The sequence below is a fragment of the Labrus bergylta genome, chromosome 12 (assembly GCF_963930695.1).
Source record: "Labrus bergylta chromosome 12, fLabBer1.1, whole genome shotgun sequence".
NCBI lineage: Eukaryota > Metazoa > Chordata > Actinopteri > Labriformes > Labridae > Labrus > Labrus bergylta.
This window is the reverse complement of record NC_089206.1, coordinates 16,520,959-16,535,461: the sequence shown is the minus strand read 5'-3', so window position 1 is coordinate 16,535,461 and position 14,503 is coordinate 16,520,959. Positions and strand designations below refer to the sequence as shown.

Sequence of the window (14,503 nt, the reverse complement as noted above, 5' to 3'; positions counted from 1 at the left end):
TCATGTTGCTGTCAGTGCCCCACTGCAGACGAGTGATGACCACCCCTGTTAGAGCGCGCGCTGTCTGTCTCCCTCTGAATGATAGAAACGTAGAAAATGTCTGTAAGCAAGGACGGATCAATTTCTTTCACTCTGTCCTCTACATCTCCCTGCTTTCCCTTGTCATACCTTGAAAATCACTGTAATATGTCCTCTGAAAAAGAAGATGTGGGTGTTTTTTTTATTCTCCCATCACTATCTGAATCTTAATCTACATCTTTCATACAGAGGTACAGTTTTCAGGTTGAATTCTGTCCCTGCTGTGTGTCACTTCTCGACCTTTTCTCTGTTTGTGTGTCCATCATCGCTTTTGTCTGTGACTGCTGCCTCGGGTGGTCATATGTGTGGCGTGTGTTTACTTCACAGTTTGATACAGGAGGGGGATGGCCGTGCACCAACTTGGGGTTTGGTATGAAAATGTCATTGTTTGGTTGTGTTCTCCTTTATGACGCAGTTTATACAGCAGTGATGATTTGTCTTTACCCCTAGTGTGCGGCCTAGTGCTTTGTCTGCCCAGAATCAGGAACGGTAAATAAGTGGTAATGGGAGTGAATGGGAGGGGGAAGTCAGCCAACGTCTTTCTGTCATCACTTTAGAAGGTTGCGACCCCAAAGCACGGCGGCACAGAGCTGCTAAATTATTCAGGCTTTGTCTCAAGCCCCCGATCTCTGGAGAGGACGGGCCTGTGATTGCTGGGAGCGGACTGACTGACATTTGCACATGAAAATCGCCTCTGTTTCCCCCCTAAACACCCGTTCATCTCAAAGAAAACAGTAGAGGGACCCAGGTTCTGTGTGATGGGGGCTGCTGTGATGGGCAGCGCCAGGCTGTGGGAAAGGTTGGTGGCAGAAGCAGTGTTTTTCAGATCAGACTCACTCATGTTTGTAACTAGTTTGTTTCTTGAACTAAAAAAGTTCTGGTGTGAGGTGAGGTGCAGCTCAGGGTTTATGAATATCCTAAAAGTGTCAATGAATTAAGCATTGATGCAGCTTTGAAAATTAGAGTGGCAGAGCAGGACCCGGGGGACTGACTGACTCATAAATCATCTTTCTGACTAGGGTCAAGGGCCATTTCAGTGAGACATGAGTAGAAATGTGATGTTAGTTATGGGAATATTTTCTTCCTGATAATGCAATAATACAGCGTACATATCCCAACATATACATTGATTTAATGCCAGATTTTGTGTGCATAGAAATTCCAGCTGCAAAAACGAATCAATGTGTTGCTAAAGGCGGCTTCATGCTTTCTCAGTAAATGGTTTAACGCTCTGTAATGACGCGTTATGCTTTCCAGGGTTCCAATGTTTTGCAAGGCCTGCAAAGAGAATTATAATTCTGTAATTGCAAATCAGTGTTTGTTTTATTCTCATTTATTAGAATATATCGTCAAAAAGATTGTTACCAAAACAGTCCAGAATCCAAGTTATTAGCTGTTATTCATGCAATTAGAGCTGGAGTGTTTTTGATTAATCAGACTCCTTCCAGAGTGCAGTTAAAGTGAGCGAGCAGGAGAGGAGCGCAAGATCATCCCTCTGTATGCTGGACCATGTCTCTGGGCTGAAGGCGAGCAGAGGAGCTGGGGTGGGTGGTGGGGTGGGGGTGGGGAGGGGGGGGTGGTGCAGGGGATAACTGGCCCTGCTGGGAGGAAGGGAGGGAGGGGAGGAGAAACACAGCAAAAGAGAGGGAGGGTGAGCGGAAAGGAGAAGGAGAGGGTGGAGCAATCGGACAGATGACAAATTGTGATTAATAAATGTGGTTCATGACAGCAGTGTGGAGGCTTGTTATTAATAGAGAGAATTAGAGTGGCTGTGCAACTCAATCTGCACACTGTCACTCTACATCAGGGCCCATAATCAAAGCCTAATGAAACAGCACAGCACCGGGATGTAGACACATCCACAACCGTGCACACTGTCTACAAATCTGCACTTACTGTACAGTGAACACATATGCTTACGACAGGTAAGTCAGGGGGATAATAAACATTAGAATGCAAGAACAATCCTACACAGACAAGTGAGCCTGAATTAAAAAAACTTTATTCGACATAATATCTGCTATTGTTTCAACGCAATGAAATATCAAATGGCAGCTTTGTTTGAAGGGTCAAACTGAATCCAATCTAAATATGTTAGTGTTTCTCTTATGTACAATTATGAAAAATCAGCCATGTGTGGATGTTTCTCTTCATCCTCTCCCCAAGATGTGTAATTATGGTCAATTCCCTGGTTTCGGTCATGTCCTCAAATCACCTCTTTACATCCCTAATGACCTCTAAATTGATTTACAGGGACAGTAATCTCCATAGTAAGGAATGGGAGCTTGATAGCTGGATTCCTTTCAGTGGTAAGTGTAGAAGACATGAGCAGTGGTCCCAAGGGACTGACGGCCCTCCGGCAGCTACGTCCCATTTGGGGACGATATGTCATCATTCCTCAGAACTGATGCTCAGTATGTGTTGTTCACACTCTCTGCGCTGTTATGTTTTTTTGTGTGACAGTGAGACTATTTGAAAATGAAACGCAATATGTCACATGTGCGTATGTGTCACACAAGAGACTAAAATAGATGAGATTACATACTACTCTGCTTCCAAGAAACCTCTGGCTTTTTAGTTTAACTTTTTTATAAATCAAAACATATAGCTATTCAAATGTTGCTATGTCTGGCTGATTTGAAGAATTAGAACATCCATAAGAAACAACGCAGACTATAAGCCATAACAGAGAAGAAATATAACATGAGTAATGTACCCATAAATAAGTTCCTGCTCCTTTCTTACCTGTTTACACAGACCAGAAGAGGACAATGCAGAGCCGAAATTGTGCAAGCGTGTGCACAAATGACAGAGATTTATTCTTGTTGTAGCATAATGTATGAAATTAATAATTAAACAAACTAATAACTCAGCTCAGTACTGATTCTCCGATTGCCCTTTTTTCTTTGTGACAGTGGAAGTAAGTGGCATGATAAGGCAATCTCATGTATTGAAAAAAAAGACACATCTCATCAACATAATTGTGATATTTTAGTCGATCATGAATACTCCATAGCACACAAAGAAGAGAATAGAGAATGAGGGGGACAGACAGCTGAGGACATGCGCATATTTCAATATTAATCACCTCAGTAATATTTGAACAGGCTTTAAAAATCCAATCCTGAGCATATTGCTTCAGACTGTTGGCAATGATTATCTACCTCATGCTGCTGCTTAAGACCTATGTGTACTATTCTAGTGGGCCAGACTGACTGACCTGCAAACTGGGACTGACATAGCATTTAACTCATCCTAGGGTTCCTTTGCTAGCATTTCCCAATGGAAATACCTCCAGCCCGCCGCCTCAATTTCCCACTAAATCCAACCCATCCCTGGGAAAAAACGCCTTAAAACTCTGCGATTATCCTCCTCTCCACGTCCGGAGGGATCAGGTCGTGTGATCCCTACATTTCCACACAGTTGTCATCACTTCTGAGGAGAGAGAGGTCGAAGAGGTTGGTGGTTGATGAAAAGGAAGTCATCAATACTGTATGTAGACCTATTCCCCTTTCTGACAATGCTTCCACCATTAAACTTTAAAGACGAAGATTTGTGATTGTGCCTGTCAGACAGGTGGCACAAGGCTCAGAGGAAATGATGATATGAGCTAAAGATGTGTCTTAAATGGAAAGTGAATGTGACTAAAATATTTGAACAGTTCAGCCCACATGGCATCACATTATTCCTTGCAGCCATTGCAACAAGAAACTGTGATACAAGAATACAAAACATGGCCTTTCATTACTAATGTTGCAAAAAGTCTTTGTAAATACCTGCATAAGTATGTGTGTCCGTGTGTACATTGTATGTATCTGTGTGTGAGTGCTGAAGGTAACAGAAGCGAAGCAGCACAATGTGTGGGGTTGGGTGTCTCACTAATGAGGCTTTATAGCTGTGGGATGCGAGTCACACACACAGACAATGGTCTGGGGAACATTTAGTGTCTCCTCTCCATTCCTCACACATCATGCTGAGGCAGCTTTTACTTAGTCACCCTCCTCTGTCCTCCTGTCCCCGGCAGACACAAGATGAAAACATCTGCCTTCGTTTTGCAACACTTTATCAAACATTTACAGGCATAGGGTTTGACTCTAACAACAGGTGAAAATCTGGCTAACAAGGCGCAGATGGGAGGCAGCATGGTGGTCTAGCTCACAATGAATCTGTGTACAGTGGAATACAATTACCATTTCATTTAGGCTCAAAAATAACAGTATAAATAACAGTTTTAAATGGTATTACGAATCTGTTGAGAGGGGATGTTGGCCACTATAGATTGCCAAAAGATTCGCTATCCAGAATTTGGGCTGGACTCGTTTTTTACGTGGTAATATGTAAAGGAGAGAGAGAGAGAGAGAGAGAGAGAGAGAGAGAGAGAGAGAGAGAGAGAGAGAGAGAGAGAGAGATCTAACAGGTGTCGACTAGGACCAATAGTCTTGGAACCAAACGCTGCGTAAAGAGATACAGTGGACAGACACTCTGAATGGAGCGTGCGATTTCCATGCGTCCCTCATTTAGGAAAAAAAGTGCTCAAGCACTCTCCTGGGCTCCAATTCCTATTATTGGCGGTATTTAATCTGCCTCTTCTACCTGGAAAGAAAGGAAGGGGATTAAGCGCTGATTAAGAAACTCTCATCACTTTCCCGGCATCTCTCGCGCGCCCGTCGGCTCACGGGCTCTCCGGTGGTCCAAAGTCGTTCAATTATTTTCGTGAGTCGCGGACTGAAGTGATGGTCCGAATATTATCCTGCAGACATATTTTTGGATGACAAGGATGGTGAGTTTTTTTTCAAACGTTTTATTATTATTCATTGTTTTAACAGTTCTAAATGTAGGCTACATTAATCACAACGACTTGAAGACAGTCACGTGTAATTAACCCACTCCACGTGTTTATAAATTCAATTATCAACTTAAATGAAAATATTAATCATGAGAAACTAAGCAATCATTTTATTCTTAGATTGATTATTAGCGTTACATTCTGAAACTTTTAAATTAATGCAGATAAATTTCACTTAAATATGAAGCTGTGATAAATAAGGACAATCTAGTCATTTTGTCTTTATGTTTTTTTTTGCTAATCTTTCCAGATGCAGATATAGCCAGAGGAATACATCAAAAGCAGCAACATTGGGAAAAAAAAGAGTGTAGAAAAAGAAACATCGATTTACTGTGGAGAGTCGAATAAGGATAAAAGTGGGATGATTGTACAAAGATCTGAGATGAACTTTTGTCACATAAAGTTATGGCATTAGGTGAGACCTTCACATGAAGTGAAATCCTGTGCTCTGTAGGGGGGCCGTGAACGAAGATTCCTCTGCAAATCACACTTGATCTAAGTAAACAAAACATTTCTCTCCCTCCTCAATGAGCTGAATTTGACACCAGCTCTTTTTCAGCGTACTTTTAATAAGCTCTGCTTTTCCACAAACACCGCTCAGTGCCAGTCATGGTATCTGTCTGATGCTGAAAATTAAACTGAACAGGACGGCAACGGGGGAAGTCCACAAAGGTTAAGCAGGCTTCATCAGTTAATTATGCTTTTTCTAGTTTGTCATCACAAATCTGGCGCATGCAGATTTCTGTGTTAATACCCTTAAACACTGTGGTGTGCAACATATTAATTTCTTTACAACACTTTTTTAAATAACTTTTTTCAAGCCCCTTGGAAATCGTTCTTGTTTCTTAAGGATTCTTTCATCAGGTTGTTTCCCTTCTGGATTACTGCCACTGAGCGTTATCTCTCATAGTTAGTTCAGTGATCGCTCCAGCACCACCTCCCTCAATTCTCTCTACATCCTTCTTCCCCTTTTTTTTCACTCACTGGTTCTCTAAGAGGTTTAAACCTGGCCGGCACAATTCCAGCCAAGGGGGAAGAGGACTTCCTAACGCTGGCCGCCTCGCGGCTCAGCCGCAGGAAACGTGTAATTGGAGCTGCTGTAGGTGTCGCCATGGTTCTGATACTGTTGGTGGCTATTCCCCTTCTAGTCCACACGACCAAAGGAAGGTCCACAGGAAATGAAGGGAGCCATTATGAAATGCTGGGAAGCTGCAGAATGGTATGTGACCCCTATGCCACTGGTCAGCCTGGCCAGGAGCTGACAGCTGTGTCACCACCACCCCAGGATTACTCTGGGAAGAAGATAAAGTCTAGTCTCCGAGGGCCTCCGGGGATACCTGGCCCTCAAGGAGCAAGAGGACCCCCTGGCGAGCCAGGTAAACCAGGGCCACAGGGTCCCCCAGGTCCAGGTCCTGGTGGATATTCACCATCGCATTACACCCCCAAAATTGCCTTTTATGCAGGGCTACGAAAGCAGCACGAGGGGAGTGAGATACTAAAATTCGACGATGTGGTGACCAATGTGGGGAACTATTATGAGCCCAGTACCGGCAAATTCACCTGTCCTCTGCCCGGCATTTACTTCTTCACCTATCATGTTCTGATGAGAGGAGGGGACGGGACCAGCATGTGGGCAGACCTGAAGAAGAACGGAATGGTGAGTAGATTTATTTATTTTTGGGCCTCTCTGATATGAAAGGCCCAATGATATTGATGATCAGGAGCACAGGAAGAGGGCCTTAAGAATGCATGGGTCCAAGAATTTAGTGCTCCACCTCTGTGTTTGTGTCACTTTGGGGGATGAAAGTGTGTGCTCAATGGAGGATCTGTATCTATGTTTATGCATGTATGCACACACACGACTATGTGACAGATGTTCTTACACTGTTGACCATCTTGTGCTACTATTGACTCACATTCACCTATGTAACATTGAGCTCTTCACATTCCGATCACATTCCACTTTACCAGGCGGCTACAAGCAACCAAAGAATGAAACAGAAATCTTTCTCCCCGTTAAGGGGAATTCATGCTATACAGTCTAAAATCCCAGCCACAGATATTTGCATTCCCACATGTACTCCGGCTAAATGACAAGTGGCAGAATGCAGCCGCCGCCACCAAAAGGAACAGTCTAATTAGTAAGTATCATACACAGAGCTTGATTATCGCCTAAACAGAAGTGCAAAAGAGCACTGGAGAAATGTCTGTCAGTACGTGGGCCAGTCAGTTTACACCTCAGCTAAATAAATAATGAATGTAAAATTGACAGTCCACTCATCCACTCCCTCATTCCCCAGACACTAATTAAAGACAGAGGGGCTGATGGGGGGAGGGGGAGTGGAAGAGGAGTGTTGAGGTGGGATAAATCACATGGATTTCATCTGAGGACTCCAAATTCAGGAAACATTCTGCAAGTTGCTTTTTACATTCATTCATTCATCAAGGACTTCAAATGCAAATACTCACTTACCAGACCTCTGCTTTAGACTTGTGTTGCTGCCAGGGTTTTTTAAACCCACAGGCTCATACATACTGCACAATTATCCACCATGGTTATGAATACTACATATTACGAGCTCAATTAGATGTATTTTGGTTGATAAACTAAGTGTTTTAAATTAATTTGTTCACTTTTATTTTCCCTCAGACTGCATATTGTGCAAGTCTGCCTCTCGTGTCGTATATTGTCATTCCAGTCATTTTAGCCTGCTAAATAATTTATACCTCTTAGATTAGATCCCTGAACTCCTACCATACTTTCCACTCCAAACCTATCCTCATCTTGTCCATTGATTCTCCATTAATTATCTTTTCACCCAACTCAATCATTTAACATCACCCAGGTCCGTTTGACACCCGTCAGGCGGCCTCTTTAAAAACTTCTGTTAAATATGCCGCTCACCTTACAGGTTCCTATCCAAATAGAGCTGCAGGTAGATGAAAGTGGAGTGTAAATGAGGTTCTGCAAAAAGTCTGATCATGTTAGGAGTTACTGAAAGCCTGAGGCAGATGGCTACTCTTCCTGTCTGTCCATGGTGAGGGTTTACTAAATGGGCACTGTGTTTGAAAGGTTGCCTCACTGACTGTAGAATCAAACAGCCTGTTTGCCATTGCCGTAGGTGCTGTGGCTTTACCGGATATATTGTCATCCCAGAGGTGTTTTTTTAATCCAAACAAACAAAAAGATTGCCACAGCCCAAAATGTTCCATCTTCCCTTCCCTCTATAGTGTTGTACATTTTTACTCCTTTAAAGAACAGGCCATTTATAACCTTGAGTTTGGTAGGCAGTTCATCCAACAGATTCAAATTTCAGACAGATTGAGCGTGAATGAATGAAACGCCAGAGACTTGACATGGCAGGGACATGCAGAGACATCCAATAGTAGACAGTGAAAGGGGAGAGAAAAACAAGACAAGTGGGTTGATATGAAGATCAGGGGTGGAGCAGAGGAAGATAGATGACTTCATGCAGTTGTGGAGACAGTGGGCTGGTAGACGAGGCATCAGGGAGGCTGCTAGTGAAGGCCAGGATGAGATCGGAGGGTGATGACCAATGGACACCCACTCGACACGTCTCGCCTTGACAAGTGATCAAGGCCGGGAAGAATACAGAGAAAACTGTTTTAGAAAGTATGTTTAAGCACCAAGAACAGGAGGCTTTGAAAGCAGCAGTTAATTAACACTGAACATGAATATTTCTCCTAGTAATATATGCATTTTGCTCTATCTAGCTAATGGTTTTTAAACAGGCACAATACACACTCTGTTGCACGGTGACTTGTGACACGAGAGTGGTGTAATGCAATGCCAGGATCTCAAGAGGATATGCTGACTGTGCCAGGGCTTCCATGGGATTCCTATTGATCCGATGCCTATTACCTCCACTAAATCCCCACTCTGTAAAGCCCACCTGCTCAAACCTCAATCTAACTTTCACAAATCATTGCAGCATGACAGGGCTTCAGAAGCATAGGGGATTTGTGATTGAAGGGGGTCACACTTCAGTTGCTCCCCCCTGTTTGTAATTGACTTACAGTACAAAAACAATGTCTGATGGCAATTTTTGCTCCAGTCCGGGCTGATGATGGATACATCATTATAGTCTTATGATTCTTCAGTATTAATTGTGATTTGGATTTGCTCAAAATGAATAGTTGTAGGTGCACTTCATGTTAAATCCATTCTATTCTGGCTGTTTCTGCAGCATGCAAATTACTATGTCTGATACCTACCCCTGTGGTTTAGTACATTAGAAATACCTACAAAGGAATTGTCAATAGTTATGGTGATGGACTTGTTCGATTTTGTAGGTCACATAAAGGTATCAATATCAATTCAGTCTGTTTAATTACGGGTTAAAAACTCCTATGGGAGCTTTAACTTTCCAGCTTTGTACTAAATGTTATTAAGAAAGCCTATACTTATGCTAGCATGCTTTTACTTTGAAGGATGGTAATACTTCATACGTCCTTTCAGACAGAACTTCTTTCTTCCCCTTCATTAATTAGGATGCCATATGTTCACCTACTTGTGTATATTCCCATACTTCACCATACATATGTGAAATAGATACTGGCACAGCTCTCATTTAATGACTCCCTTGTTTTTTTTTTTTTTAAACCTGTCACAGACTCTTTTAATAGCTCACTTAAAGGTCAAGTAATTTCACACAGTAGTGTTAAAATGTCATCACTCGCTGTAATGACCGCTACCTGTAATAACTTTCTCAGTACAGAGATGTGGATAAGCTACAGGTGGTTTATAATTTGTATCAGAGCCAGGGGCAAGAGACAGATACATTTGCTCTATTAAGACATGTCAGATGTTTTCTTTTTACTCACTTAGAGATCTAAGTATTAAATCATCATTTGCTGCTAATAAATGAGTAATTAAAAAAGTTCTTCTTTTCATATTGTGTATAGGTTTGAGCTTATAAATAAAGGCTGGAATACTGAGTGACAGGTAATAGCAATCTAAGGTATGGTTCAATGCCACAGTTGCTTGTCACCATGTAATCCCCGGGCTCCCAGAGGAGAGGGGAAAGCCTATTCAATAAATATTCCATCCCCCCCCCCCCCCACACACACACACACACACACACACACACACACACACACACTTGTCCCCAGCCCTCCTGCCATGTGCTAGAGTCCCTTAGGTAAGTTTAACAGCTACTTTTCTATTGTCTCCGCTCTAAGAGGTCAGTATATCACAGTGAATGAATCCTGTCACTTTTATTACCAGTGGAGCACAGCACCACGGATAAAAACAAGACTTCATATACCCCGACATCTCCCCGGTCTCACAAAATAGCCTCGCTTGATCAGTCTGTTACTCTAGCCCTCCGCTCCCTCCCTTCCACCCCTCTATCATCAACCCTCGGGCCCTTTGTTTTTGTTTTTCCTCCCTCTCCCTTCTTTTTGTCTATCCTTGTCCGTCTTTCGCACTGCAGCTCGACTTGTATAGAAAATGACAACGCAGCTGCTCCCCGCGACCTTCCCCCGTCCCATCTCCTCGCCTGTGGCCCCCTCTGCTCCCAGGCGTGTTTACTGGAGGCCCTATAATGAAAGGGCTAGGCAGAGACAGAGATGGCCACAGGCGAAACCCTGGGGGCCTACTGTGCCTCACGGCTCACAAACCCTTCCAGCTCCAGGATCAGCTCAATGTGCTGCCTGTGTTTCATGGATCAGCCTGTGTCCTCAAGCCGTATCCATCTCGGCTTCTTGTCTTAATCCCATCCCGGCTCTCCTTATGCCTCTCTGTCTGCTATCTGCATAAAGGATGGCTTGTATTATTCTTCCACGTACAGGGACATCAGCAGAAGCATCAATTCATACATCATATATTGGCAATACGATTTTCCCGCTGAGAGATGAATATCATTCACTTGAACAGAATTCAACTTGCTCTTCCATGTATTAAGCCTGAGATCTAAGGGAGGTCCAACTCCTTCTGTTGTACTGTTAGGCTAAAATAATGAGCAGGATGACATATGCCCGGTGTCGATAAGAAGTCACAACAACAGCATCACTGTCAGCGGCAGCCAAAGATGCAAATGTGATATTGGCTGTCACTTCACATGTCAAGCAGAACAACAATATAACCTTTACAGATGACAATGGATTGGTGTCATTATTTGAGAGAGGGTCTTATGAGAGCCCAAGAAAGGGTGGATTATGTTACATTAGACTAATTGGGCCTGGGAAACACATGGAGACTTAAAACTTAAAAAAAAAGGGTATGGGTCTGATCATAAAATAAACATTGTATAATCATGTATATTATATATTATGCTTACATTTTCTTATCATTTCTGCTCAGCTTAACAAGTGGTTTTCAAAATATCTTTTCAAACATATGTGGCTTTCGCAACATTCAAATGAGAAAAGTTGAGTAGTTCGGCAGTGAGAAAACAGCTGTATAAAACACCCGTGTGCACAACAGAATCTAATGAAACAGGATTATCGCGGTAGAGTAACAATAGCCCTGCTTGGTTTTACTGTGTGTTTGTGGGGTTGTGAAGCCTCAGGAGATCTATCTCTCTGCTCCCTCAATCAATGTAAATTGCAGTGGACAGAAACATGGTTTTCACTGGTCACCAGCATGCTGCATGTTGGATGCAGCATTCATGTCCTGCATCTCATTTAAAGGAGAGCAACAGATATTGACAAGGAAATTGAACTCAAGTCCAGGGTGAACAACCGGCAGACAGTTTGTGTTCCGACGAGAGCAATATGGGGTTGGGGGCAGAAAGCATATATTTTCAGTAACAGTAATTCAGGCTCTGTTGCTCAGGGATTGGCGGTTTTGAAATTGATGCATGCTCGTTGGGGAGAAAGGGGTCGCAGTGATGGGGATGACATGATGGTAGTTGAGTTGCAGATCATATTCTGCGGCTGTCATGAAGATGTGCGTGGCTTGTCTGGCTGCTGACACAGATTGAGTGCTCCCACCGTGGATGGACACTGAGCCAGACACAAGGCCACTGATGGCTGACATATGTCTGATGATTGGAGCGGCTACAACGGAATTATTGATATAACTGGCTGAGGAAGATTTCAGAAAAAACAACATAGTTAAAACGCTTACATTTTTGTTCTGTCTCATTGTTTATTCTATCTATCTATCTATCTATCTATGAGCGTTAGGATTTTTTCAAGATCTAAATATGAGAATTATACTACTTAATTAAGATCCTTACATGTCTATTCCACCCCAAATAATATTAAAAAATTCAGAATTCAGTGCCCCTCTGCAGTGCTTGTGCAATTCCTCCCCAACTGTAACCCAATTGAGGCGTGTGTACTTAAATGTCCACAATGAGTAAACCCAATTAAATGTGTTAACAAACAAGTAAAGATCCACGGCCGCTGGGTCAATAAGACCAAACTCACACACAGCATGCAAATGTGAAACTGTCTGGCTGCAGCATAGCCACTCGATATCATGCATATCGAGCAGGTCCTGGATCATAAGCAACAGGTCAATAGCTGGTGTGGATAGTGATGCTGCTTCTCGGCTTTGCTAGTTCCCCATAGACAACCTGTTGTTGCTTGCTGCACAACCCAATCAGACCTCCATCCTCTGCCCTTTGCCCCAATCCACCCCCCCAACTTGATCAATAAGAGGCAGAGTGGATGTGTTCTCAGTCCACCTCTTGGGTCACAGGTCACAGTCCCATCTATATGTTATTCCAGCTTGAATGTAGAGGTTATGTCATACACATGAAAGGCTGCTAAGAATTGTCTGTGACCTATCTTTAGAAAGAGAAAAGTGATTAAGGATTATAATGAGATATCAGGGGGGTTTGTTTTATAGTGCTGTGTACTTCCCGGAACTTTTGAGTAATTCGCTGTGACATTTGCAAGTGTCTGTTCGCTTTCGTCCACCTTCTAATTGTCAATGCATTTGTCCTCTGTGGGTGACAGGTAAGAGCCAGCGCCATCGCTCAGGACGCTGATCAGAATTACGACTACGCCTCCAATAGTGTGATCCTGCATCTGGACGTGGGCGATGAGGTGTGTGTGCAGCTGGACGGAGGGAAGGTCCACGGAGGAAACACAAACAAGTACAGCACCTTCTCCGGCTTCCTCATCTACCCTGACTGAGTCCTTACTCACTGAGAACGGACACCACTACATACATAACACAAATTCAAACACACATGTACATATGCAAATAGAGCAAATGCACAGACATGAAACACACATGCACCACAAATGCAAGCAATCATACACACAAACACATATGCAGACCTCCTGGCATTATACCAGACAACAGATGTGTGGATCGAGTGAAAATCAGAGAAGAGGTTTATGTGATTTTGAGCCAATCATCCTGAGCCAACTGCATTTACTGGCGCCCTTTGTGTGCAAATATGAATTCAAGATTATGTACAGTATAAGTGCACATAACACTTGCACATTGTGGCTCATAAAATATCTAAAATACTTAATCGTGTTGCATATTAACAAACACTGTACAACTAGAATATAAGACACACCATCAGTCTAATTGTTTTTTAATGCTTTAATGGTGTCGAGGGTGCCATTAATCAAAAAGACCGAGCCGAGGTAAATGCCCGCCTACTGTATACCAACACAGTATTTATCTTCTACATGTCTGCTCTGCGGTTCCAGTGACCACTGATCAGACTGCTGCATATATTTTGCGACTCATCATCGTTCAAATAAAGCACCACCCTCGAGTGAGTTACACCAGCCCTGCTGTGATCCCTTTGCATTGGAGCATTGCTGATTAAAATAAGGCCAACGGTATGAACACAGATGTTTTACCTCTTTGTTCCTGTTTCTATCATGACACAGGAAGTGATTGATGATTAATTCAAATTAAACATATGAAAATAAAAAAGGCGACACATCTTGACACATTTTATGGATGGCACTTGATGTGTGATGAAGTTTCAATTGCCAAGTAAATTATTGACAGTATTGTGTGTGTGTGTGTGTGTGTGCGCGGGTGGTTGGGTATATCGGTATGAGTGGATATATAGATACTGTAAGATAAAGACGCAGTGAAAAGTAACAGCTGCATTGTTTAATTGACATTAAAGGTTGTAATATACATTTCAGACATGTTACTGTAATTACACTGCCATACCTACTTAGTACTTTATTTTTGAGAAACCGTGTCAAAGTATCAAGTATATGTAAACAGTTATCCTGGGAGGGGGTATCTGGTATGTTGAATAGGTTGATTAAATGATTGCTATTAAAATATCTATACTCATCTTGTCTTCGTTCTCATCTGATGTAATGTTTGTTCAGTTTGTTCTATTTCAATTTGGAGTCACAACTCACACCGACTGTGGCTGAATTGGATGTATGACTTGGCTGCGTGGATTTAACAGCTAAGATAGAATCAACAGTGGTGGACCACAGCCACTGCCGGCTTTTACATGGATTTCCAATATGTCTTAAGACACTATCAAAGACACAAACATTCATACAGCTTTATTGATCACATCTTATAATACACCCAGGAACTACATAATCCCGCCAATGGAAGCATTTTAAATGCAACTGTACAGTGATCAATTGTACAAACCAACCGAA

General features: G+C 42.6%; 1 protein-coding gene across 2 annotated transcripts; it reads left to right on the top strand.

Annotated features, from left to right (window-relative positions):
• Nucleotides 1-4,512: 4,512 nt before the first annotated feature.
• c1ql4a (complement component 1, q subcomponent-like 4) lies at nucleotides 4,513-14,169 on the top strand. Of its 2 annotated transcripts, none has more exons than XM_020634351.3 (3): nucleotides 4,513-4,858; nucleotides 5,181-6,581; nucleotides 12,857-14,169. In XM_020634351.3, the coding sequence occupies exons 2-3, from the start codon at nucleotides 6,036-6,038 to the stop codon at nucleotides 13,034-13,036; spliced, it is 726 nt and encodes a 241-aa protein (XP_020490007.1). In that variant the 5' UTR covers nucleotides 4,513-4,858; nucleotides 5,181-6,035; the 3' UTR covers nucleotides 13,037-14,169. The 2 variants fall into 2 exon arrangements, with proteins under 2 accessions (XP_020490007.1, XP_065817192.1); XM_065961120.1 differs by having other exon boundaries at nucleotides 5,175-6,581.
• Nucleotides 14,170-14,503: the final 334 nt, after the last annotated feature.

What these genes read in the sequence shown, in the direction of transcription:
- c1ql4a (XM_020634351.3), top strand. Translation starts at nt 6,036, where the DNA reads ATGGTTCTGATACTGTTGGTGGCTATTCCCCTTCTAGTCCACACGACC. An exon ending in ACCTGAAGAAGAACGGAATG is followed by an intron (nt 6,582 to 12,856) that starts GTGAGTAGATTT and finishes TGTGGGTGACAG; the next exon opens with GTAAGAGCCAGCGCCATCGC.